At 40.2% G+C, this 26,930-nt stretch overlaps 5 protein-coding genes across 5 annotated transcripts; 1 reads left to right on the top strand and 4 right to left on the bottom strand.

The window, feature by feature from the left end:
* Window positions 1-5,690: 5,690 nt before the first annotated feature.
* On the top strand, window positions 5,691-6,828 carry MELLADRAFT_87237 (uncharacterized protein; the record flags this gene model as incomplete). Its single annotated transcript, XM_007403780.1, has 4 exons — window positions 5,691-6,257; window positions 6,313-6,426; window positions 6,493-6,564; window positions 6,643-6,828. 4 exons carry the CDS (start codon window positions 5,691-5,693, stop codon window positions 6,826-6,828), a joined length of 939 nt encoding a protein of 312 aa, XP_007403842.1.
* A 1,602-nt stretch (window positions 6,829-8,430) lies between these two features.
* MELLADRAFT_87236 (uncharacterized protein) lies at window positions 8,431-9,123 on the bottom strand (the record flags this gene model as incomplete). Its single annotated transcript, XM_007403774.1, has 2 exons — window positions 8,431-8,525; window positions 8,589-9,123. 2 exons carry the CDS (start codon window positions 9,121-9,123, stop codon window positions 8,431-8,433), a joined length of 630 nt encoding a protein of 209 aa, XP_007403836.1.
* A 1,175-nt stretch (window positions 9,124-10,298) lies between these two features.
* Window positions 10,299-12,425, bottom strand: MELLADRAFT_87235 (uncharacterized protein; the record flags this gene model as incomplete). Its single annotated transcript, XM_007403773.1, has 3 exons — window positions 10,299-11,238; window positions 11,609-11,925; window positions 11,991-12,425. The coding sequence occupies 3 exons, from the start codon at window positions 12,423-12,425 to the stop codon at window positions 10,299-10,301; spliced, it is 1,692 nt and encodes a 563-aa protein (XP_007403835.1).
* A 3,591-nt stretch (window positions 12,426-16,016) lies between these two features.
* MELLADRAFT_101514 (uncharacterized protein) lies at window positions 16,017-17,634 on the bottom strand (the record flags this gene model as incomplete). The annotated part of the gene is made up of 5 exons (XM_007403772.1): window positions 16,017-16,127; window positions 16,193-16,276; window positions 16,344-16,385; window positions 17,023-17,376; window positions 17,497-17,634. The coding sequence occupies 5 exons, from the start codon at window positions 17,632-17,634 to the stop codon at window positions 16,017-16,019; spliced, it is 729 nt and encodes a 242-aa protein (XP_007403834.1).
* Window positions 17,635-22,910: 5,276 nt separating this feature from the next.
* On the bottom strand, window positions 22,911-24,575 carry MELLADRAFT_101513 (uncharacterized protein; the record flags this gene model as incomplete). The annotated part of the gene is made up of 3 exons (XM_007403771.1): window positions 22,911-22,939; window positions 22,978-23,209; window positions 23,268-24,575. The coding sequence occupies 3 exons, from the start codon at window positions 24,573-24,575 to the stop codon at window positions 22,911-22,913; spliced, it is 1,569 nt and encodes a 522-aa protein (XP_007403833.1).
* Between the last annotated feature and the right edge of the window lie 2,355 nt (window positions 24,576-26,930).

Here is a 26,930-nt window from a genome sequence, read left to right as displayed (position 1 = left end):
GCGGGTTTAATTGTATGTGTTGAGGAACCATCTGAGGGATTATCGGATAAGACGCTTTGCGCTTGTTTGGATAATTCTCCACCTGGCGTGGTTGACTCAATGGTATGAACCCGTTGTTTACCTTTGGAGTAAACGTTGAACTCGGTCGAGGTTTCACCTCTCTTGTGTGGTGGCGCGTCCCTTGATAGGTGATCTCTGGGGACGGAGCCTTGAAACTCACTAGTCAAACCTCCAGGTCCTCCACGTGACTTTTCAATTGGTGCACTTGGCGTTTGTACGCCTGGATCGTCTCTTTTAGGACCGCTATTTGAGCGTCCCTTGGATCCTTTCGTACGAACTTCAGGTCGCGGAGGGTTTGCAACCCTTCCTGACCTAAGTCCTGTGGGTTTCTCAGAGGTTGATAGTATCAGTGTTTCTTCTGGATCGATCCGAATTAACTGTTCATATCAAATCAAGTATTAATATTGAATCAGGAGAAGTGTATGACTTCTCTTGATAGGAGAGTAGAAGACTGCACTAAAAGATTGATTTGTTTGTTATAATATGCAGATATATCGCAGTATTATAACAAGGGAAGTCAATAAGTATGCTATAAGGTATGATATCCTAGTAATTTAGGCCAGACCCCCAATTGTCAACAAGCGTACTAGTTGATCAGTAATCTAAGGTTAGATATAAGAGTCACTCCAATGAATCTATATCAAGAATTACAAAACCAGGAAAAGATTTATGGCGAAGAATAAAAAGCGCGTGGCTATCACTAACCAACTGGGTTTAAAGAATATGATTCTTTACAGGCAATTGGAGTGAAATGGACGCGGTTTGAGTTTTGATAAACTAATTAATTGGTTTTGCTAATGATAAAATGGAATGAAGAAGAAATCATCTCAAGCAGAAAGACAAGCAGGTTTTATACACAAAACAAAGATTTAGTAGCGCTCACAAAAGATAATTGATGATGTAACTATTCCCTCTAAGCTCGGATTTCCGCCACAATGACAAATGAAAGTAATTCAAATAAGATGATACATGAACCCGTGATCAACTCCTAAGTGATTTCACATAACTGGTTTTATGTAATCCGTCCATCAATTTATTCTGTTCCCAGACCAGTGGAACAACGTTTCCCAGGCGTTGATACCGTATTGGTTTTTAACTGAAATGAGACTTGAAAGGGTTCCCAATCTTTTCAAGAATCATACAACTGGTTACAAGAACTTATTTCAGGAGTTCATAACTTTTACCAATTAATTCAATTCACTTTTACAGGTGGATTGGTTAATTTAATAGTTTGTCGAAATAGTAGAAAGACTTTATGTAAAAAGAGAATTAGAAAAAGAGAAAGTGAGAAAATGAAATTAGAATAGAAATAAACTCATTCGAAGTAAAAAGAATTATTGCGCCATTTGCTCATGTGTTCTTCTAGGGTGTCCTAAACCTTTCTTTTAAGGTATGACATTCCACTTCTGTCAGCTAGGAGATAAGTTACTCAGGTAGCTTATGCCCTAGCTGACAACGCTGGATTCAAAAAACCCAGCATGATACATGGTTTTTTTGGTACAGTTGCCTCTGAGAGCACTAATACCCAAAAAATTGGGTCCAAAACTACTGGTTTTCACCAAGTATCCATTTTATCAAACAGAATAATATCAGTTGTCACAAAGAATTCTATGGTGTATTTCTTGAGAGGCAATCTCTGGGAATCCTGGAAACAAAAATGTACAAGGCCTTGCAGTTTGGCAGCATTATGGCATAGGGACAACAAAAGACACACTCCTTCAACATTTCTAGATGGTCAATCATCAAATAATGCACCATAGAGTTTTTAGACACATATAAAAAGCTCTTTGAAGGTCTCCAACTCCAACAGTTCCACACTCATATCATAATCTCAATTCAAACGCAACAGCAACACTAGACCCCATGCTCCAGATCACTCTGAGGACCAGGTAAGTCCTCCTCCATCATTTTCTGATTTACTTAAGTCAGCCATTGTTGTCACCAACTACCTCAGACACAAAGATTCTGATGAAGCCAAAGCCTATGGGGGGCTCTTTGGCAGGCTCTGTGTGTATTTAGTGCAGCCCGCTCCAAAACTTTAGTCCAGCCCAGCGTTTTGAATCAACTTTTGTCATAACTATCTCATTCTTCTTGAATTATATGCAATGAAAGAGCTGCTGTCTTGCATTCCACAACAAATCTTTGCAATGACCCATGAATTAGTTGGTATGGGTTATTGCAGAGGTTTCTGGTAGCCCATACTCTAAGATAACCCATAGTTTTTGGGTTACATAAAATGGTATGGGTTATCTCAGAGTCAACTGTATTGTTGTCTTGCTTAATTTTGTATCATCTTTGAAACAAAAATTGAACTGTTCAATTGCTTCAATATGGATGTCTTGTTACATAACACACAAGCACTAAGGTACAAAACCTCAAATACGTTAAATAGAAGAAATAAAAGGAAAAGATAAAGATACAATATGATGAAATAAATCCTGTTGAGATCATCAGTAGACTCCTTCCACTTTTGAACCTCTTGATACTCTTCTAGAATACCAGCTTGATAATTCAACCATTCCCATCCATAAGCTGGGTCCATGTAGTAGACAAATGATGTGGTATCATTCTATTTTAACTTGTTTGCTGCTTTGATAATGTGTTGAAGTTTGGGTTGTTTGCTGCATTGTTTTTTGGATGTGATGGTTGCTTGAGCTTGCATTTGGTATTTGTAATTCCCAGACTTGTATTTAAGAATTCCTTATACTATGAAATTATTGAATCCGGATTCTCATGAAAAGATATCTCAAGCTGAGTGTTTTAATTTGGACTATAATAACAAATTGTTTTGATGAAGAAAGAGAAACCAAAACAGACATCTAATGACTATATATATATATAATGAATAAAGAAAAGATTATGTAGAACTATGACATTATCTCATATGAAAAATCCGAAATAACTGTAATGTGCATAACAACCACAACATGAACCTGTTTTCATCACAGTGTTGCTTGGATTTGATCTTGGCAATAGCAAGGATGGGAATGTGATCACTAGGACCCATATTCCCATCTGGGAACCTCTTTAATGCTGGCAGTGTAATTTTGTTCCTGTAGTGTGTGACCGCTTGGCAGTTGAAGTCAAGGGTGCTGAATTGATTGGGCTCTTTTTGTTGCATACAAAGTTCCTCTCTGGGGTCTCATTGTCATCATATTATAGTTCAGCTGCTAAGACCTGTTTGGCAGACAAATTGCTAGTGCTTTCTGGCTTCATAATGAGAATAGACACAATGAGACAATTAAATTGGAAAGGATACCATAGAAAGAAGAATCAAATGATCAAAACTATTGAACAGAAAAGAAAAGAATTGAAAGGTATTTTATAGCACTGTTCTTCTTTTGTGTAGGAGGTGGCACCTTGCATTCCCTCAAGCTTTAAATACTTTGATGAATCTACCTTCTTTGTCCCCATTTGAACCATTGGCTATAGGCAAGCCAACAGGTTCTTCTTGCTTTAAGTTCTGGAACCTTTGTTACCTTTGGCTTGTAAGTGCTTCTCCACCATGATTTGGGATACACCTTCATATGCTAGAAAACCATTGTTTCGGATCAGTTTTTTTCCCAGATCATGCAAATATTAGATTGATAAACTATGAATGGAATGCTTGACACAGTACTTACTACTTTGATTCAATGATCCCACCAGTATTTGATGGTGTGAACCTCACCAATTATCATGTTGACCCCAGGAGCACCAGAAGTGTCCATTATCTTGCCAAAAGCCTTATAAGTCAACTTTAACTATGCATGATACCAATACAATCATGACAAATGTGAGTGTGAAGACAGGACTAAAGCAAGACAAATGGGAGTTGATGATATGAAACACAGGTCTTTTTGGGCTTGGATGCTGTCAATCCCTAATTTGACACTGATTGGATGTGGTTTTGAGCAGCCTCAAACATGTCAGTTTTGCACCATCTGGAAAGGCAGAGCAAAAAGGGAAGTAAAAGGAGACTAGAAAGCAAAGCAAAGGAAAAGACAAAGGTAAAGGATATTGTTACCTTTTTGAATACAATTCTTCAATATAGACAAATATCTTTTTATTTGAATCAATCATTGTAATTGATCAATACCTCCTTCCATGCATTGGTCTTGAGGCCACCATCATTACCTTTTCTTGTGTCTGTTTCATGCTTGAACTTGTTGATATGATAGAGAGTCTTGATGAGTTCATTGATCACTTAAAGCAATATCTTCTTTATCTTTTCTGTTTTTTTTTGACTTTGATTGCTTCATCAGTATTCTTGTATTTAACTTTGACCCGCTTGCTGGAGGCTGGTTTTGATTTTGATTTTGGTTTTGATGTGGAATTTGATTTCTTTTCTTTCACTAGCTCAATGACCACTTCTTTTTTACTGCTATCTTTATATTGAGGCATCTTGGATTTTGGTTGATTTGAGCAGTGGTCAGAAGAACAGTACTGGGAGTGGAAGAGGGTGGAAGACAATTGTTGAGGGGTTTGTAATATGATAGCAAATGACTTGCCACAAAATTGACCAGATCTGTATGGTAAAGTGGGACTTGTCCAATTTGCAAAAAAACATTTGGAAGAAAATGGTCAAAAGAAATCCCAGAACATGATTTGAACATGATTTCTGTGTTGAAGAATGGACTTAGAGTTGATACTTGAAATGTGATGAAAAATCCCATTTTACAAGCATTTTACAATCTCTAGAATGGTTGTAATCAACATATCAAACAAACTTTACAGAACATGATTTCTCCTCTTCATAGAATACAAAGTTTCACCAAAATTCCTTGAGTGAACAGAGCCTTAGTAGCTGTGAGCCTGACTCTCACATCCAAGTTTCATAAGTTTCATGTTGCAATTAAGTCATGATCAAACTAAACTTATATCAAAAAACCATAACATATATATATTTCCAGTTCCTTCTTCACAAATTTCTTTCCTTTAGATTTGCCTCGTATTGATTATCACAAGTTTTATAAACTTTGCCTGCAAGGATTTGAAGTGGAGAAAAATGTTATTCTCTGCTAAACACTTTTTCAACTCTTGAAAATCTCATAGATTAAAAATTGATAGAACAATGTGATTTCCTTGAGCATCATAAATCACTCTTCTTGATACCTGATTGAAACATTTACTTTAACCCTAACCCTAAGGGCACTCTTCTGCACCTGTATGTACCTGAAAGAACCCAATGTATCCAAAGATAAAGGAATCGGTACCGACCAAAGGAGTCCGAAAAGTCCTTTGAGATTTCTTGAGATGTGAAGATACATCTCTAGTGAGATACAAATTCTACTAAGTACAAGTTTCCATACCCCACCCACCAAATCACGCACACACCTCACCACCCAGTTCACCACCATCTCACCACCACCATACCACACACCACATCGTCTTCTCACCCCCATTCTCACCACTCACCACTCAATGCACCAATCATCCTCACCACTCACCGCACCACCCATTCTCACCACTCACTGCCAGTTCACTGCCAGTTCACCGTCTTCTCACCGTCTTCTCACCACCCTCTACCAAACTGTTTTTACACATCACCGCCCACTGTACCACTGCCCTTATCAATTGTTAACAATCGCTTCCTCAGCCTCAGATCCTATTATTCAATTCATCTGATTCCTTTTCAACCACTTGTAACAATGGAACCCGTCACGCTTTATACTGATATACCAGCCCCACCCCCCATCTCACTACCTGGCCAACAGTCATCAATGAAACAATGCCTCAAAGAATTCGCTCCACATCATGGGTATCTTATCTCAATTGGTCCATTGGACATCAAGAAGAACATCTATAAATATAGGTGTCACCGCAGTGGCTTACCTGAGTTGGCCAAAGATCCATCAAAGGGATCCAAATCATTGAAAATCAACTGTCCATTCGATCTGAAGGTTACGTTCAAGAACGGGTTATGGATGCTTTCTCATGTCAACATCAATCATAATCACCCACCCAATTTTGATCTCAGACCGCCTCAACACCCAACACCACCAATCAAGATTAGTGAAGATATCAAAACAGTCAACAACTCTCAATCTGCAGTTGACAAGGACCAAATCGTCACTCAAGTTGACACTTTCCTTAGCTTGATAGGCCCCAGGATCAAGTCTTTGTCCGCTGAACAGCAAAAGGAGGTAGTGTTACAGATTGATAAACTGCTTACAAGAGTTGTTGATATTGAGTCGGTCCCTGTAATCACCAATCCTGTAAGTCAAATCATCTAGTCTACTCTGATATTGTAGCTCACAAATCTTGAAAAAGATCCCGATGGCACCTATTCAGCTACCAATATCTCAACCTCAAGATGTCTTGGTTGAAGCTTTAGCACCCACCAATCAAATCTGCACGGTTGTAGAATTAGAGCCACAAGAAAAGGTAATATACTTTCACTGTTTCCTTCTCTTGAAAATTACTGACAAGTTCAGAGCTGTTCATGTCTAGACCAAACCGTTAGCCGCCAAATCCAACTCTTACAATTACACATCACAGCTTAATAACACAGCGGAAGCTGCTGTAAGTGTTTCTTCATCACTTTTTCCCATGAGAGTATCCTGAATGATATGGAATGACATGCTGATCCTACACACCTAGACCAAAAATGTTCAATTAGGTCCCGATGAAAATGCAGACACAATGCTTATCCCAGATCCTACTGGGATTGCACTGACACCCCCCCAACAAGCTCATATGAGCGAACCCACTACAGACACCGTGAATTCTTCAATACATACTGTGAAAATGTATGGGTGTTTTCAAACACCTTATCGTCACCTGTGATGAGGATCTGATAACAATGATCTTCTATGAGATAAAAATATATGATCTCCTAGTGAATAGGTAAGATCTCTGACCTGATAACAATGATCTTCTATGAGATAAAAATATACGATCTCCTAGTGAATAGGTAAGATCTCTGACCTGTGGTGAGGTTCAATATATTACGAGATAAAAACAGAAATGAGCTTATGTGCTCAGTTGGTCTAAGGATGATGTGATGAAGAAAACAATTTTCTCCTTCCAAAGACAAATTTTATTACCTGATAACAATGATCTTCTATGAGATAAAAATATACAATCTCCTAGTGAATAGGTAAGATCTCTGACCTGTGGTGAGGTTCAATACGTCACGAGATAAAAACAGAAATGAGCTTATGTGCTCAGTTGGTCTAAGGATGATGTGATGAAGAAAACAATTTTTAATTTCCAAAGACAAATTTTATCACCTGATAACAATGATCTTCTATGAGATAAAAATATATGATCTCCTAGTGAATAGGTAAGATCTCTGACCTACAACATTGGAGTAGAAATGTTAATAAGAAATGAAAAGTAAGTATCTGATAAGTGTATCTAGACTGATTTAAGGATGTATCTGTGGTGAGGTTCAATACGTTACGAGATAAAAACAGAAATGAGCTTATGTGCTCAGTTGGTCTAAGGATGATGTGATGAAGAAAACAATCTAGCAGAAACAAACATTAGAACACATTCTGTATGATAAAAGTTGATGGGTATGTACTTTCTCTTTCCAAAGACAAGAGGAAAGACAAAGATATGAGTACAATGTTATTCAATATATAAGAAAATGAAATGATTATTTAATGGGGAGGTACATTTTTACACCGGGTGGTTTACACCCATACTCCCGGTGTAAACTCGACGAGGTGTAAAATTGTAAATGACCCCGGTGTATTTATAAATTTACACTGACTCGCATTTTGTGTAGTCTGTGTAATTTATTGCGGTGTAAGTGAGACGGTGTAAAAGTCGTGAACCCGGCCGCAATATTTAATTTTACGCCGGGGATATTTGTTTCTTTTCCACCGACTAATACAGTGTAAATTAACACGGTGCAAAAATATAACATTCTTCTACGGTGTAAGAATTTTACACCGAAAAGCACGGTGTGAAGAACCCAGTGGAGAAATTGAAAATCAACCCTCCAGATTCGAATTTTACACCGTATGTATTGTTTTTTTTACACTGACTACGGGGAAACCAAAAAGGACCCCATACAGCCAACACAACCTTCGCACCAAATGACCATCTTTTAATTACAGCATTTATAACAATGAGGACGGAAAAAAAATAAGGAAAAACAGAGATAACCATAAAACAGAAAAGGGAAATGACCATCTCTAATCACAACAGAAGAGAAAGAAATAAAAGACACAAAAGCAGAAAGGAGACGCAAACAATAAAATCAGAGATAAAATAAAATCAGCAATGACAGTAGAGAATAAATATAAAGAAGATAAATCAGGAGATAAAATGATATCAGAAATGACTGTAGAGAAATAATTAAATCTAGAAATACAAAAGTAAGAAAGACTCAATCCAAAAAAATAAAAATAAAAATTGAAAAAAGGAAAGGACACATCAGCGTTTTTTACCACCTTTTTTTCTGATGGCTTTTACAGGTTTAACATGTTCTTCGTCAACAATAGCCTTCTTCAAACGTTGAGTCCTTTTGACTGAATCAGAAGGAAATGCTGTCAGTAAGAAGACAAAGATATGATTTCGAGTAAGTGACTTACGTGGCTTCACATCTTCCGTACTGGTAGGCCCTTCACCATCTTGGTTTTTCTCTGGTTCTCGTGCAGCCAGTTTGACCTTGATTTTGAAATGCTGAGGAGGAGGAGGCTGAACAACAGGGCTTGACGTCAATTCTTCAATGATTGCTTTGTCTTCGAGTTCCTGAGCTTTGAGTGATTCTTCCTTAAGTTCGTCAACTTCCTCTTCTGCTTCCACTTTCAAATCTACATCATGTTTGTTATTGTGTTCTTCATTAGCGGCTGCTTCGGCATTGTCTTCATCTTGTGGCAGACCACCTCCTACAGGGAATCTGTCCGAGGGCATCGAGAAAGGAATTAAATGACTTAGTTTGGAAAACTTCTTCATCATACCATGTATCACATCACCTATTTGTGATTTTTCCACATCACGGTCTAGAAGTTGAGCAAAACCACCATTCTGAGCCTCATCATAATGCCATACTCCCAAAACTCCCTCTATAGACCGCACTACCTTACACCAATAGTGAAAACCAGCCCAATACCCACGTTTCATCATAAAGTATTCAACTTCTCCAACCATAATATGTGGTGGCCAATTGGTCTTGTCCTGGAATTCGGCGCGTGCTTCACCCTCCATTCCTCCAACACCTTCTAGAAGAAAATATAGATGCAACGGTGCTGCCTTAGCATCAGACAGATTGATCTTCTGATTTAGATTGAGAGTCGTGAGGTCCTTTTTTTTTCGGGCTTCTGAAGCAGGTGATAGCAATTGTCAACCTAGAGGATAGTTACACGTACCCCTAAGGAAGACAAGAATAAAACATAAAACATATCTTTTTTAAAAATAAAACCCTGGTCGGTTTTTTATCCACATCTCACACTCGAGTATCAAGAGTGAACAACTAAAAAAGAAGACACATACGAAAAGAACCATAATGGTTACAAAAGTAAAGTAGACAAGGACAAGCCATCGTAATAATAAGAACCCTGACTGAACGTTCGAAACGACAAAAGTTCCCTTAGAAACTAGCTAGTCAGGGCAAACTATTATTCGAACCCTGACCAGACTAGTAAACCAGCTTGTTACGAAATAGAAACAGTCACGTACGAAGTACGGACTCATATAAATACCCCTACGATTTCGAACCAAGGAGAGAAGAATCATCCTTTACTATCACCAACAACTTTACCTTTAAAAGCAACATTTTAAACCCTTATAACCAAATTACTTACCTTGAGCAGAATATATACAAACTAAGCATTTCATAACTTGTCCGTTACGATTCTAGCTTGTATCATCTTCTCTCACGGTTCGCAATCCCCTGTTATCTACGTCACGTTGCTACTCCGACAAAAGCTAAGAGCTATTTGGATTCTCTTGTGACCTCTTAAAACTCAACCTAGTCGAATATAGTTCTCAGACCTTCTTGATTAATAAAGAATTTACATTCTAGATATCAGAAGTAGAACTTACGGACTCACCCTGAGGAAGGATTACTCGTAACCTCCTGAAGAAGACCCGTTGAAAATATATTGATTATATTAAAACGTGAGTACTCATTCTTGTTATTGTCTAAGTCAGAAGAACAAAGCTAACCATTACCTGACCTTTAACTCGTAGGCTCGAATTTACTTCAGTAAAAGACAACCTTTTATTGTAACAAAGCCAACACCAACTCGATACTGTTCTAAGTACGCTTTTTCATTCAGTTTCAGTCCAACTTTGTAGACTCAGGCTGACAGCAATACTATGTCGGCATCGATGTATGCATCTTTTTCTTCTTTGGTTTCTGGATGACATCGTCGACAGACCAGACCACTGTCCGTTGAGATACCGTCAGTGGTCATTTGATCAATCAATTGTCCTAAATCGCCGTAAGACAGTCCAGCTTCGACAAATTTATATGGAAATATCTGGATACAAGCTATTGAAGATGATTTTGAATAAGTATGGCCGGCATTCACAGGGCAGGAGTAAGTCTTGACAATCGGAATTTCAAAGAAGGGTCTAAGAGAGTTGGGACCAGGATGGACTAGTTTCTCCATAAACTGGTCAGCCGATGCAAATTGATCCGGTATGTAAGATGTGGGAGACAGTTTTGTGAGCGCCTTGTGAATCGTGTTCTGGTGTGCTGAAAGCGACTTGGAAAGGTTTTTCCCTTCAAGTTGGGCCGTGCTTCGCTTGGTTAGGTGATTATAAAGTAGATGGACTAGACCGGTGCCGTTGACTGAAGCATTGAGGCTCCACAGAGGTCCAAATAGCGCGTAGAGAGACTCCAGTGTGGCACTTTGCCAACACCTGTTCTTAGTTCCAGGTTGTATACCTTTAGTATACGACTGATAAGTTGTCAAGGGGGCTCGATTGATGTTTTGCGAGCCCCTCGGACGGCCTGGGCCTTTAGCCACTTGTTTAGCGCGGCCTTTAGCGCTCTTGGTCTTGATATTACCAAGAAGTTCATCGGTAGTATCCGGAGGTCGGCCGTCGTTTTCAAGGTAGCGTCGTTTGGTCGGCTTCTTCATCTTTAAGCCTTTGACCAGCTCCTCCCAATTTTTTTGTGACGAACCGTAAGTAATCAAAACACCTATCCGGGTGTTATGGAAATCTCGTTCCAAGCTTTGCACGAAAGCTAGAAGCTGTATCAAGCCTGGAATGACGCCACATTTCCCTTTACTGAAAGAAAAATGTAAAATGTTAGTAAATATTTAAAAAAATCAATATTTAAAAAAAAAAATATTTATAATAATAGGAATCGGGTGTTAAGATCAATATTTAAAAAAAAAAATATTTATAATAATAGGAATCGGGTGTTAAGGTGTAAAAGTATAAATACACTGGGTGTATTTTTACACCGAGATATTGGAGTTTACACCGACAGTGTTGGTGTAAATTGGTGTTTACACCGAGATATTGGAGTTTACACCGACAGTGTTGGTGTAAATTGGTGTTTACACCGAGATTATGGGTGTATTACACCCGGTGTAAAACTTTGCATCACCCAAAATAAATAAGAAAAACATAACAAGATAGCCCAATTACATACCATAGTAAGTAGTACACCCTATGCATTGACTCTTGCCCGTTTGTAGTTGAATGCAATTCCGGGCGGTTGTTTGATCCTTTTCGACGTTGAGGTTCAGGTTCGTCCTCCTTGCTTTCGTCGGCATTCAAAGGCGGATCATCCAAGGGCATTCTCTTGCGACCAGGAAACAACATAGATTGGGTATCGGCGATGCACCACCAATCAAGCCATCTCTTTGCGTTAGGAAATGTAAAGTACAACTTGGCAAACTTGTCGTCCAGAGTTTTTCCCAGAGTGTTGGGTTCCAGTAAAGCCATACATTTTTCCACCCAAATGTCCTAAAAATGCAAACGAAATCAATCATTTTGAAACAAATAGTGAAAAAAAAAACACAAAAACCTACCTTCAGATCAAATCGGACAATGTTGCAATTGTTCTTGATTCGAGTGATGGCCTGGCTGAAATGCTGCTTGCAGCCATGCAACTTTGACAGAGCTTTGTCTCTATCCACGTCAAATACTTCCATATATGCCTCCATGAATCCAACCTTTTGAGCTTGAGAGAAATCCACTACTTGTTCGCATAATCTTCTCTTCTGTTTATCACTTTTTGAGGTCGTGCTGATCTGGACTAATAATGTTTTGAAATGAACCTTGTAATGAGCTTTAGAGAGGCCATTAATCCACGATAGAAGGACTGGTACAAATCGTTCAAGTTTTTCGCAGTACATTGAAGTCGTCAGTAGGTAGCCATGATTAAAGAACCTGTAAGTAACATCGGATAAAAGGCCGCCTTCATAAGATTTGCCGTTGTCTTCTAGTACAAGAACCTCGGCCATCCAATTACTCTGGAAGGAGAAATGAATGTCTTCAATATTGAAAGAGGCGGACACTATGCGCATTCCATTGCTGAAATTGGAAAAATGGTAATGGCGAGAGAAACATGGGATTTTTATACAGATCAATCAAAAGGCAAAGGATTGAACTTGACGTACGTGGTCCAATAAATCAGTTGATGGAGCCATCTATCACCGCCGTCTGGGTCCGCAGAATCAGTCATCAAGCCTTCTTGTACCAGGAAATACCGCCGAAGATAGCCTAAGCGGTCAATATGTCCAAAGGATGGATGTATATCCACCACTGTTCGAATAGGAGCCGTTCCTACATGAGCACGTCCAACCTATGGTGGAATTAATGTCAGCACTTGCTCAATACAGTCAAACCCGCGCTAATGCATAAATTGGGGAGACAATTTTTGCTATGCATTATTGCGGGTTATGCAAATAGGCATAAACCCCCATAATGCATATTTGTATGCATATTGGCCTAAATGCATTGAAATATGCATTAGGGATTGGGCAAAAAGTTCGACCGAGTTGTAGCCAGCAGATCTGGCGCCATCGAAGTTGTCAGAACTTGGCTACTCATATCAAAATAGATGTCACTGATTCACCTGATTCATTTTACTGAGCTACCCGGCGGATACCTGTGACAGGAATTAAGCCAGCCAAACAAAGAGGCTTTTGAAAAGGCTGCTTGTTTGGCCGGACGAGTGTTTTTAAGCTGGTGTAGGCGAGTAGGCTCAAGAGGGATGCTGCTCTTATTGTCACGCCACACAGCTTTTTTTTCTTCCAAAAAAATGAAAAATAAAAATCGCTGGCTTTGATATCGTTTGAACAGTGGCTGATATCCAGTCATTTTTGGATTGAATTGAATTTGAACTGCAGCTTGGGACACCAACAAGCAGTGTCCGCCCAATCCCTATTATGACGGGTTTTTGTTGAAATTGTATAAGTTTATGCAATAGTACGTTTGTATTTTGCGCGGGTACAAGGACAAGATATTTTTTTGACACCGAAAAAAACACCACTAGGGGTCGGTTTGACCCCATAGAGGGCTCATTGCTGCCTGATGTTGCCAAAATCCTACTTGCAAAGGATTTGATCAGAGTTCAATGGAAAAAAAACACATCCTGGGGCGCTTTGTAGGCATGCATTATGACTTTGGGGACTTGAAAAGAAGTATGCATTATGGTTTTTGACATAATTATGCAATTAATGAAAAAATTGGCCCGCACCAGCTGGGTGGAAACCAAAACTTATGCATTTTGGCTGGTTATGCATGTGCGCGGGTATGCATGTGCGCGGGTTTGACTGTATACCAAATAAGAAAAATCTTGTACCTTTAAACCCAAAGTACCAGTTGTTGGGTCATTGATGATGATTTCTTTCAATTTTGCCTTTGATAGAGGATCTGCCTTTTTCGCATTGGGCCAAATATGCTTGTGTTCGCCTTGGTGTCGCAGTATACTCCATCCGGTGTTGTACTCTTCGTCAAATCGACATTTAGCATTACATTCAACATGTTCCTGGATGCCGTCACGGTCGTCAATGGGACACACAGTGCCTCTGTTTGAATATTAGAGTGGTGGTAAGTCTTTTATACAAACAAGAAGAATGAAATAAATAAGGAAAAACTTACTGATTTAGAAGTTTTTCAATCATCTTGTACCCAGTCGGAGGTGACCCAGCAAATCGACAAGAAGAGTTTGAGCACTTCATCACTCCAAGACAGGTAAATCTCAATATCTTCCAGTCTTCGTTCGAAGTATCCGTTTTCATCGTGTGTGTCCAAGCAACATAGCCAAAGTTGGTAACCTTGGCTTTGGGTTCCAAGACGAAAACCGTGTCTCCATTGGGGTAAATCGGGTAGTTTTGCTCGTCGACAACACAGCCATAGTCGATGAATGTCTCGAATTGGTGTTTTTTGGAGGGAATCCGAAGGTGTGGGCGGTTAACAGCTTCGTGGCTATCAGGTTGTTGAGGATTAGAGCTAACAGGATTGTGTTCAGATGTTGAATTGGATTTCGACTTCTTTTTTTTCTTACTTTTTTCTTTCGAAAGAGATGGTGGAGGTGACTCTGATGGCTCATCCGGGGACGGTTGATGCTTCCTCTTATTGCGCTTTTTTGCCTTAGAGTTTGCGGATTTAAGAGGTGAGTCAGGTTCATTCTCATTCAATAATTTTTCTTGATGTTCTCGATGTTGACGTTTCTTGACCTTCTTTTTTGTATCAGAAGGGGGTGAGGGATCATGATACAAGTTTGGTTCAACATCTGAATCAGTCATTGTGACTAGATCAGATTCCGGAGACTTGATAGGTGAAATCGAGTAACATTGTGATCTGATTTGTCGCGGTGTTCTTGGAATACAATCAAAAGGTTTTCTTGTAATAGTGTTGATTTGATAACTGGAAGGAGGATCTTTGCAATTATACGATGAATCAAATCGATCTGTTAGAGCATTGTCTGCTCCGTCGCGTGATATATTTTGACCCATTCTGATCAATGAGACAAGGATGTGATAATGGCAAATAGGTAATTTGATGATTTGATGTTATAATGTCATAGGAAATTTGAAAAAAGACGAAAAGGGAAATGAAAAGAGGAATGGTAAAGAGAAGGGACTGGTTTTACGTGTCAATGATATCATGATAACCCTTCTTCCACTCTCGTGGGCAATGATGAATGATTATTTGGTCATTTTAGGCTTCGATATCAGGTATTTACGTCCAATATCGGGTTGAATCATGGTTTGAAATGATCGAAATCTTGACGAATTGATATGTTCGTGGAAGTAATGCGTCAAACTGTCGGTGGAAACCATTGAGGTGTAAAATTATATATTACAAGGGTACTGTGGTACTTTTACCCCGTACAGTTTTCCACCCGGGAACCCGGTGTCAACAAACCCGGTGCAAAACTCTAACTCGGAGCCCTATCTGACAATTTTCCCCTCAATATTTTTACACTGTATAAGTCGGTGGAAAAGAAACAAAAATACCCGGGGTAAAATTAAATATTACCGCCGGGTCCACGACTTTTACACTGTCTCACTTACACCGCAATACATTACACAGACTACAAAAAATGTGAGTCAGTGTAAAATTATAAAAACACCGGGGTTATTTATAATTTTACACCAAGTCGTGTTTACACCGAAAATATGGGTGTAAACCACCCGGTGTAATTTTCTCCCACCCGTTATTTAATTGGGGTTACAGTCAATCTGCCATACATCATTTGCTCTATACGTCATTTCAATATTAAGTCTAAGTGATTTTTACCTTATGTCGATTGCACTCCAACATACTGTCAGGCAACCAAACACACGTAAACGAGGTCGACTGGTTAAGAAAGATGTACAGGAGCAGGAAAATTCAATGAACTCTAGAGTTACTCGTGTCACTCGTAGCGTGCATTGGTCAAAGATTCAGTAACACAGGCAAAGATTTTTGATCTCATTGTGATTGATTCATATTTGGTCAGATCATCTTGGCAGTGATCATACATAAAATTGTTAGGAAAGTTATTGAATTTCACAATGTACATTGATTTTGAGCTATCAGAACCGCAAGAGAGTTGCCAATAATCAGTTGCCATTTGACTCCACCGCAATCAATGGCACATCAACAACTTCACTCCAAACTTCAGCCCAATGAAGCATGGTTCTAGACCTCATCATCTTCCAGTGAGAAAGAAGCTGTGGGTCCCAATCACAAGCTTCATCAAAGTACTGCGCTGTCCACTGAAGTGCCTCTTCCAAACCTTGATCCCACAACATCCACAAACGACTAGTTCTTTGGACCAACGGGCAGTATAAACACTTGATAGCCTTAGATTTGCTCTCATCTATACGTCAAATAATAAATAGTTGAACTGAATGCAGAAGTTGAAGCCATTCAACAAGAAAACTTACCATCTGACAGTGTAAATTCCCGCCAAACATAATCACTCTTGACTTGATATTTGAGAGCCCACCGTATTAGTTGTTGCGTCTCTCTAGCCATTCTCCTGAGCTCTTCTTGCGCCACCCTCCATATATGATAGACTGAGACCAAATGATAATTGATGTACTCTGATCTTGAAACCATTAGGGGGTTCGAGGTCAGGGGTTTGTGTTAGGGCACAGATATCTGTACCATTCTCCAACAGTATATGACATCCCCTCTGCTCCAAGCCATCATCATTCTTCCCAATCCTGGATCTCACTGTAATTAGACCTCACAACCAGTATGGCCTACATACCATGCCCTGCCTCATTACTTTCCTGTTACTTGCTGTAAGCCACATGCTACCAGCAGAAACAATATAACAGCCCTCTCTGAGATTGATCTGTTTCATTTTTAGTTGCCTTAACTGTTTAACATTCTTGGGCTAGCATCGTGTTACCAATAATGGACAAAGTGATCTCTTAGATTGTAATGATACATTCTGCTACATTTGCATTCAAACAACTATGACAAAGCTTCTCTGCTTGAGTGATTTTGGCACAAGCATATGATCCAGCATCCTATGTGGATTGAGTTCAGTGGGGTCCATCTTACAACTGTGGCGCCCGCCGCCCAATCCGGCTAGTTTATTTCTAACCGTTGAACATGCGGGATGAGTCTCAATAGAGGTGTCAAGCCGTAGGAAATCAGAGTAAACGAGTTTGAGTCATATGAATCTGCTGGAATATCAATTACTACCAACTCTAGACCAGGAAAAGCAGTGAAAATCTTCTTGATATTTACCAGTCCAATTCCATGTCTTGTCAGGTCTTTGAATGTGTCAAATGGCAATGTGTTATCCTCAACACTCTTGCTCATTTGTGAAGCCTCTGCATTGCCATAGCCAGACAAATCATGCAATTTGAGTTTCAAAGTCTTTACTAGGTTCCCACAATTCAAAAGTATACCATCTGTCCAGATTGACGCAGGAGCAGGGAGGGTGCTTAGAAATTGAATGTGCTGATAGATTTGTGAGATAAAATGAATCAGCCCCTGTCAAGTTGATATCTAGACCCAATTTGGAACCTGTGTAAAAACTATCCATACCACCATAATTGAGGAAGACAAAGCCTATAAAACCTTTGATTGACCACGGCCAGGGTTTGTAAGATATTGAGAATTGGTGAACCAGAATGATCCCAGTATACTAATAGGTATTTGTAATCTTTGTGTGGCTTTCTTATCATATGCTCCCTTTTCTTTCCTTGATAGAGTCATGCTCTTGAGAAGATTGGTGGTAAACTATATCCACAATGTTTGCTAGAATTTCTTCTGGGAAATCTGTGTGACCCCTCATACATTGAGTCAAAGGATTTGATTGGAACTGTGCTGCCAAGACTTGAAAGGTGTCTCCAGCGGACCCTTCAATCATAAAGTCCTGTTGGAGTTTGTTGTCAATTGACCAGTTATATATAAGATTGAAAACTGCTTGATTGAACTTTGGATGGAGCTTGTGCAACTTGTGTTGAAAGTAGTCAGATGTCCCACTGATACTGCCTATCATAGCCTTTAAATCTCTTTCCCATAAACTGAAGGTTTTGTCTGTCTTCTTGAGCGGAGTGATACGCTTTGAAAGGTCATGAATTCTGCATACAAACTCAGTGGTACAAGCCTCCGTTGTGATCCCAGGTGTGTGATGGTCGGACAGAGATTGAGCATTCACATACCAGATAGCAGAAAGTGAATAATCATTATACCATTCACAAATATGACGGATGAAAAGCAGGCTATTGTGCCTTATACAATACACAGAAACCTGCATCCCTACCAAGATATGAAGACAAGTAGTCATAACTCAAAATGCTATAAATCTCCAAAACATATAATTGTATTACACTTGAAGCCGCTTCACTCACTCTCCTGGGGTTCCTCATGAAAGAATACCAAGTTTGGAAAAATTAATTAGAGGATGAGACTTTATGGATGAAAGAAAATTTTGATTACTTAATTGATAAATATATGACAAGCACATGCATCAAGACAAAAAACCTCACTATATGAAAGATATGGCACACAGTAGGGCCTGGGATTTTAGCCAAGAGACCATCCAAATTTTTGGAGGATGTTTCCTAAGAGATTCAATCACTCTGAAAACACAAATTTTCAATCCAGAGAATCATGATACAAAAACTACCAGAAAGAGGAGATACTGTTTTTGCACAATGAATTAACCTAGTATAAAAGGGATAAGTTTTTGAAGAACAATGAACAAATGTTATGAAACTATAGCGCACCACATGCTTTTACCGAAATTTGCCGCCATAACTAAATATATTGGTGGTTCAATCAATCAAGCGTTTGATCTTTGAAGAATCCCAAATTTCATCTATGTCCTCCTATGTCAGGTTTTTCATTTTGTTGACCAATGGTCCTTGCCATATAATGATTAAGCACACCAAAATGTAAAACAGAGAGCACAAATCTATGGAAGGATTGAAAAGAATCATCATTGAAGATCTAGAGATTGAGAGTCATCTCATCTATGGCAGTAGCAAATGTGAAAGTTATCAGCTTCTTCTCTGAATATAACTGGCAGATAGCTGGGAAAGAAGTAGAAAATTCATGAGGCTTAGATCAGGTTATGTATCAATTTTAACATATACATATGATGAGATACTGGAGAAAGTCTGACTCAGTCCACTCTGAATCCCTGTCATCAAGATAAGATACTGTGAGTTTTTTGAGAAAAGGCAGTTCTGGATGAACAATAGTTTTGATCACTTCCCAGTTATTTACAAGGAAGAGGTTTGGCACGTGAGAGTCTCTGTTTCAAAAGATAGGAATTGATTACTGCTAAAACGCTGGACGACCCCGGAGGGCCTGAGCGGATTGCAGTGTAAGAACCTGAGACCCTAGGGGTGACTAACACTACAATACAAAAAAAAAGCTACAACATAAAGGGAGGGATGGTGGGAAACAAAAAAATCTTAAACACTAAGATATTTTAAACTAAAATACGAGAGGAATAAGTATAGTTTTTTGTTGATAATAGAATGGATGAAACTTTTAATGATAAAAGAGAACTAAGTAAAGAACAACTTTGCAAATCGCAGAAACAAGATATGAAGAATAAGCTTTTCTTGAAAACCGTTACAAAGAGCTCTTTACCATACGTCATAAGATCTAGAGAAGATGAAATCAACTCGCACAGCATCTTTCGGATTTCACAGATCCCACTAAGCCAGAGCACCTATTCCCCTTAGTTAAAACCCGTTCCAACTTACAAGGAAGAGGTTTGGCACGTGAGAGTCTCTGTTTCGAAAGATAGGAATTGATTACTGCTAAAACGCTGGACGACCCCGGAGGGCCTGAGCAGATTGCAGTGTAAGAACCTGAGACCCTACCACCCACTAAGAATATGACCGTAGATGGTAGGATAAGAACTATTGATGAAGAGCAACCCACGGTTGCAGTAGGGTAGAAGGTCATAGAATCTCTAAACGGAGAGCCAAGGTAACAGCCTTATCAGACACAGTACAGAGCGCTGCTATTTCTTTTTAGCAAAGATACCACTCACTGACTGGGGAGCAAACTGAACTGACAGCAGAACAGAGAGCTATAATTGTATGAATCGAAACTAAGACAAGACAACAAGGGTGAGTACGCGAGAATTACAAGTGAAGTAGAGGAACTACTCACAAAACGCTAAGAAGGAACCTACTCCTACTGAAACACAGAAGGAGAGGTTTGTCTGGAATGAACTAAATCAAACACAACAAGGTCAGCGAGAATTACAAATGAGGTAGTAAACACTACTCACCCGACGCTGGTATATTAGGCTTTTAACCAGAATATCATCCTTGAGTCTGTGTTGCTACACGGGACTGAAAAGGGAAAGAACAAAGTTAGACGATGCCTTGAACAAATCTCGAAGAGATGTACTGGACTCACGAAAGTGGAGCCAGGAAATTTGATCTGTTCTCCCAATGTAGCGCCAGATAAGATAGGATGGAGGCGGGTGGCAAACATGTTCATCAGAGGATGATTTCGGATGTATGTTCGATAAGCTTCCAAAGACCATCTTCCCAAACATTGGATAGTTTCCATGGGCATACCCGCCTGGGCTAGTGCAGTAGCGCCTCCCGTACGAAGAGAGTGACCAGTGCGAGAACCATTGAAAACGGAGTTGAGACGAGACATGAACCAAGAGCGTGTCGGAATTGTACCGTCTTCGCGAAGAAGCCAATAAGGATTACTTCGAAACCGGAGATCACGATTTTTTGTGTAGGGGATCAGAGTGAGGATTGGACAAGCGGGATCCTTATCACGTTTTAGAATGACAATGGGGGACCCAGAGTACAAACGATCTGCTTTGTGATAGGGTAGGGTGTAAGTGGCGGCTGAACCACAGGTGGAGATGGACAGTGAAGCACGACGGATGGTTTGACGAGAAGAGCATAAATCGATGGAATCGCTGTCAACCAATTCCCCAAGACGATGTAAGGCTGCAAAGCCAAGGGCGATTATGAGGTTGAATAGTTGGTCATCAAAGGAAGAGTTGAATGTCGAAGCGCAAAGATGAATGTCGGATAAGGTGAAAGGTTTGGCTTGAACAGTAGGAACCGAAAGAAGTTTACGGCAACCTTCTACAGACAGTTTCACACGCCTAGAATTCCTAGCTTCGACGGCAAAGGGGAATTCATCGCGCATACAGAAGACTATACCTGTAAGGTACTTATTGGCAGTTCCTGGAGAAAGCTCAAGACAGGTTACCGAAACGAAATGGGCTAAAGTCGTTTCTTCGGGAATGACTGGAATGTCATGATTGGTGCAAAACTTCTCAAAACGACGAAAAGCAGAACGGTACTTTTTGATAGTCGAAGTTTCCAGACGGTGGGCAATATGATACCGATTGAGTTCCTCTCTTTCAGAGAAAGAGAGCGGCGTCGTGTTGGAATTTGTCGTTGTGCGAACGGCTGGCATTGGGACAAAGAAAATCGGAATGAGGTTTGATACCACCGTCGAAGGAAGGGTCCGTCGGAGGGAGGAATGAATGATTGATAGAAGGAATCTTGCCACGAGCGTCGTCAAGCCTGTCGCGAGAAAGATCATCTGCTATGTCATTACGATCACCTGCGACATGTCTTACTTTGACATCGAGACTGTCCCTGAGCATGACGGTAACGGCGTGCCTGAACAAGAGACGAGCAGACCCGATCGGTTTATGTGAACTAAACAGGGCCACTACCGAGGCGTTATCTGAGAAAACTACAATGTGCTTGACATTCATGCTGGAAGCAATGTCAATCGAGGTTACCACCGCTAGAAGTTCTGCCCAAAAGTTATCCCGAGATGGGGGAGGGAACTTCTTGCTCCAGGCTGCATTGAGTTTCAGACACCATAAACCGATGCCCGTAGGGCAGGCATCGACGATGAAAGTAATGTCCGCAAGTTCCAGATTCCAGAAGATATTGCTGAGGATTTTCCTACCTGACCAGGCTTCAAGAGCGTCCGCCAGCCAAGTAAGATCTTCAGTGACGGCCTTGTTTCTGGGAACTTGCGCATTGCGCAAAGTTTTGCCAGCTATCTTATCCCAAGAGGATTGGATAGCCCACCTGCCCAAAGGAAACGTATAAACCGCCCAGTTGGCCCAACCCGTGATACGCTGCCAAGCAACCAAGGGTTGGGAAGATGGGATGATAAAGACTCGAAGAGCTTTGATTAGCGCTAATCTCTTATCTAAAGGAAGGGAAATAGATAGAGAATCGCAATTGATAGTATGGCCAATGATGTCCAATTCCGAACCCCAGACTTGTTTACCCCAAGCCCAGGGGATGTTGAGGTAATTGAAGAGTTCGAGGAATTTGGCCTGATTGAGAGGAATGACATGTCCTTTAAATTGAACTAAATCATAAGCAGAGGCCACACCCCAAGAATCATCCATGTAAGCATTAAGTTCCGTGATACCAAACTCATAATATGCGATCCAAAGGATTAGCGAAAAGAAAGAACACCATAATTTGGGTGAACTCGAACAACCGAAATTTACACAGCGGTCTGCGTGGAATGCGTTGTTAATCCTAACGATCTGGCGATACTGCCACTGGCGAGAAACCGGGAGGATTCGAAAGGCCGAATCCACGTCAGACTTCCACAGTATCGACGTCAATTGCATATAATGCCGTTTGACTAAGAATGGCGTGAAGGAGGCAATGCTGTCTAACTTGATTTTGATGTTGGCACGCTCAATAAGGCTATTTGGGGAGGGACTACCAAAACTCATGTTTGTACAAGTCCTGACCTTACCAGTAACCGCGTTTTTAGCTAAGCAGAGTGGAGAGACCTTCATTCCAGGAAGAAGGCTCTGAAAACCGGGAGAGTAGCGACCTAAAGCAAGTTCCTTGTCTCGGGAAGAAATTAACGAGAGTTCATCTTCCTTGTTAGAAATTTGATTCGGGTAGAAAACCGGTTCATCCGAAGGCTTTTCGGAGACTGGCCAGAATCCTTCCGTCAAACCCAAAATCACAGAATCGACGAAAGGACGGTTGGGATGATTACGAAGAAGAAGAGATAGGCGAGAAACCTTGATGGGAGTAACAATTTTGAAAATCTCAGGACTACGGCGAATGGCTCTAGCAGCAAAGATGTCGGATTCGAGAGGAGGAGCAGAAGGGAGAGGATCGGCCGTGATAGAAAAATCCACCGAAGATGAGAAACCTTCCCAAAGCGCGTCGATTTCCATGTTCCTAAAGAATTTTCTGGCATTAGGTTCGTCGGTGAGCGACGCTTCCGCGGTGATTACCGAAGCATCCCAACTTGTTGCATACGAGATGGGCTCGGTTGCAGTCGTCGTCTGAGAAGGGACACACATTAGCGTTCCAATTATTACAAGGTTGATCTTTAATAGCCACATCAGTAGCGTCCTTAATTTCGTAAGGAGGAAAGTCCCGCTTAGTTCTTTTCGAACCAGCTTTCTTGGGCTTTGAAGGAGCTGAAGGTGCCTTCCTGCTAGAGGAGGCCCTTGGTTGAGACGGAGCAGGTTGGTAACCTGAGGACGAGGTCAAAAACTTCTTGGGAGAAGCCGTCGGAGCCACATACTTGACATGAAGGTTTCTTCCTTCAAAAATCTTGAGTTCTGGAGCATCAAAATCTCCCCAAGCCAGAGAAGGTCGATGCGAGAATTCTTGACGCATTTCGGCATCATAATTCCGCACGTGAGACCAATGAATTTTGGATTGATGGCGACAGAGACTTGAGATTTGCTTAAAGTAGGCCTTAATAGGAACCTCGGCGATATAGAACGCCGCCAAATACGCATGGCGAAGAACTTCCATGATTTGGGTAAAGTCCGATAAATCCTGGATCTCCAAAGAATCGGTGACGCCTTTAACGTCCATCTTCTTGGTCCGTTTGTCGAAAATAAAAATTTCCGCCAAAGGGGAAGAAGACATAGCTCCCCAAAGTTTTTCGAGGTCGATGACTTTGTACTTGAGAAGGTCTTTGGTGAGAGCCACAGGCCAACTGGTAGGTTTGTTTGGCGAGCAGTTAAACTGGTCAGTGTGGTGATCAATGTCGCTTTTGTAAGTCGTGACAAGACGCTGAATGGCTCGAGCCAAAGGAGAAGCTTTGGAATCCACCAATTCCTTAATAGGAGCAGCGAATAGTCGAGGTTTCTTTGAACCAGGAACCGGGGTATACACATCGTCCAGGCCGTTGTTGGCAGTTGAACTGGAAACACTGGATGACGGAGGAGTTGGTGAAATTCGTCGAGCCTTTCCTTTTGATTTGGAACCCGAAGAGGCTCTTGGAGGCGGAGGAGGGCCCGTAGGGATGAAATCCACTCGTTCCCGAAGGGGACGAGAGTCTTTCCCTTTTGAAGAGGAAATTGGAGGCAACCTAGGAGAATTGCCCCGAGAGTACCTGGAACGATCCGGGCTGGACCTGAAGACACGGCGCAGAGGGCTGGTAAAGCGACCTTTCGACACCCTAGGACCGACTCTAGAGGCCAGAGGAACTGGAGATCGCGAACGTCTTCGAGGAGAAGGCGAACGAGATCTGGCCTTGGAGGAACGCAGACGTCCGGGAGCCGGCAGGTTACTGCCAGATGCAGTAGGAACCGAGGCTGGAAGTGCCGAAATGGGCTCGACATTGGCTGAAGGAGCACCCACAGAAGGGGGAGTAGAGACTTCTTTACCGACGTCAAAGAGACCAAACGGCATTCGATAGAATACGATGTTATCATTGGGGATCCTATACGACGCATTGAGAACCACGGGTTCGCAGGACAAAGCTTCTCCGGGAGGAGGGGGAACACCACCCATTTTGTAGGCAGGGCGTCTGGCAGCGATGTCAGCGTTAATCGCAATTCTGGCAATATTAGAGAAGTGGTAAATGAAGTTAGGGTCGGATGGCGAAAAAACAAGGGCGACGCTGTCAGCCCTGGATACATATGTATGTACCCAAAGACTAACTTGTAACATAGATAACCACCTTTAGATAACTAATTACATGTACATAAACCCTACAAAACATATGTAACTTGTAATAAACCGTATATACAACCTAATTACATATACATATACATTTAAAATCATATGTAATATGTAATAAAACACTCATAACACCTCATAACTCAGTGTCAAGAGTTAAAAATGCTTATACTACATAAATTACATAACAGGTATATGTAATTATGTAGTATTAATAATAATCATAAATAACAGTAATAATTAAACCCTAAACCACTGCAGTGATATAAACAAATATCACTACAGTTAGGTCTGGAGAGGAGAGTATATAAACTCCTCCTCTCTCAGCCTTCAGAGAGGGATCCCCAAGCTTTTATTACACATCACTTTTAAAGAACATCTTTAAAGTAATATAGAAGTTCATAATCAAGGGTCTTATAAATTAAGACTAGTGATTTACTTCTCTACTTTAAACAGTTCCTGACTAAAAGTAAGTAATACACCCTTCAACTATTTTCTGGATCCTCTACTTTCCCCAAGTAGATTATTTACTAGGTTAGTGACCTTCAACAACTCACAGGGTAGTGGCCTATATATAAGTACTTAGGTTGGTGACCATAAGAACAACCAGTGTAGTGATCTAGACCTCACTCTTCATACTGTCAATAGAGGTTTGAAGGAAAACCTTGGATCCAGTTTTCAGTTATAATTAATTATAATTATATTTAAAATCTCCTTTTCAGGAGTCATTTAACTGTAGTCTGTCTGGATTTATCCAAACAGACCAGTCTTCTCTCCCCCCTTTCTTTTCTTTCTTAAATTTCCAATTGTAATTACTTTATAATTGAAATCTAAAAGATAATTATTAAAATTGCAAACCTTCCTTAGCCATCTAGTGAGCCTTGAGTCCTCAACTGAGTACCCAACCCTCACATTTGGGGGCCTCATCGTGTTGAAACCCAAAAACCTCAACCTTAAATAACCTTTTGTTAACCAAAAGTGTGAGATTTCATAATAAACTAGACAAAATAAGAAATAGTAGATATCACAAAACAAAATACATAATAACAAAGTGACTAGTAAGATAAGTCACTACCAACTTTTTACTCATTTCAGTTCATATCAAACATAACACCCATTAAAATCAATCATAAAACTGGATTATAATAATTACAAATATTCTTCCAAGTTATTGATTGTTCCAAAAAAAAATTCATATCAATTTTCACCATTTTTTTTAATAAACACACTCACAAGTACAGTGTTCTATAATCTCAAAAGTAGCAAATCTCTCCTTTTCTTTACACATTACACTGAACAGTCGAGCAGGTTCTACTACAGAACCGACGAGTCGGGTAGTTACATATACAAGAGCTCAAATTTCGAAAATCCCAGATAAAGGAGTTACGTAGATCCTAAAATAAAAGGAACTACTCCTTTCAACGCATCATATTGACGACAAAGAAAAGGAATATTGATTTCAGGATATCGAGTTGGACGAACGTTCAGAAAAACCAATCACACTACAAGAAATATAATATTTTCTGGGCAGAAAATTAAATTATTGATATACAAAAATATTGAGAGGCCAGGAGAAGGGCAAAAAATAAATAAAAATATGCATCTTGTTCCCTGCATTGAGAGCTTCACTCTCCATATTTCTCCGTATTTTTACAGTCCATATTGATAAGTGTACTAACAATAAACCTTGATAATCATCCAATTACAACCTGTAACAAGCACTGAAATTTGGCTGATTAGTGTTTAGAGAAACTTTTGAATTCTGAAAACACCCATAACTTTGTCAAATCTGCCTCAAAACACTTGATTTCAGGTGCATTAGAAAGCTGAACTCCCGTTCAACTTTCATAATATCAATAACTATGTAGCTAGTATGACAAACATTCTATGGATCTGTATGTGCAAATGTATAAAAAAGATGATATCTTTTTTAGCAGACCAGCATGCTGTGTGGTCTTATTATGAACTATTTGGAGGACCATTCCAGCTTGCCAATGCACTCAAAATCGAGCGTTTTGGCCCGGAATTGAAAGAGTTATGAGTTTTCTCAGAAATCAAAAGCTCTAAACACTAATGAGCCAAATT

Source organism: Melampsora larici-populina, assembly GCF_000204055.1.
Source record: "Melampsora larici-populina 98AG31 unplaced genomic scaffold MELLAscaffold_1, whole genome shotgun sequence".
Classification (NCBI taxonomy): domain Eukaryota; kingdom Fungi; phylum Basidiomycota; class Pucciniomycetes; order Pucciniales; family Melampsoraceae; genus Melampsora; species Melampsora laricis-populina.
The sequence above is the reverse complement of the archived record's forward strand: the minus strand, read 5'-3'. Positions and strand labels throughout refer to the sequence as shown.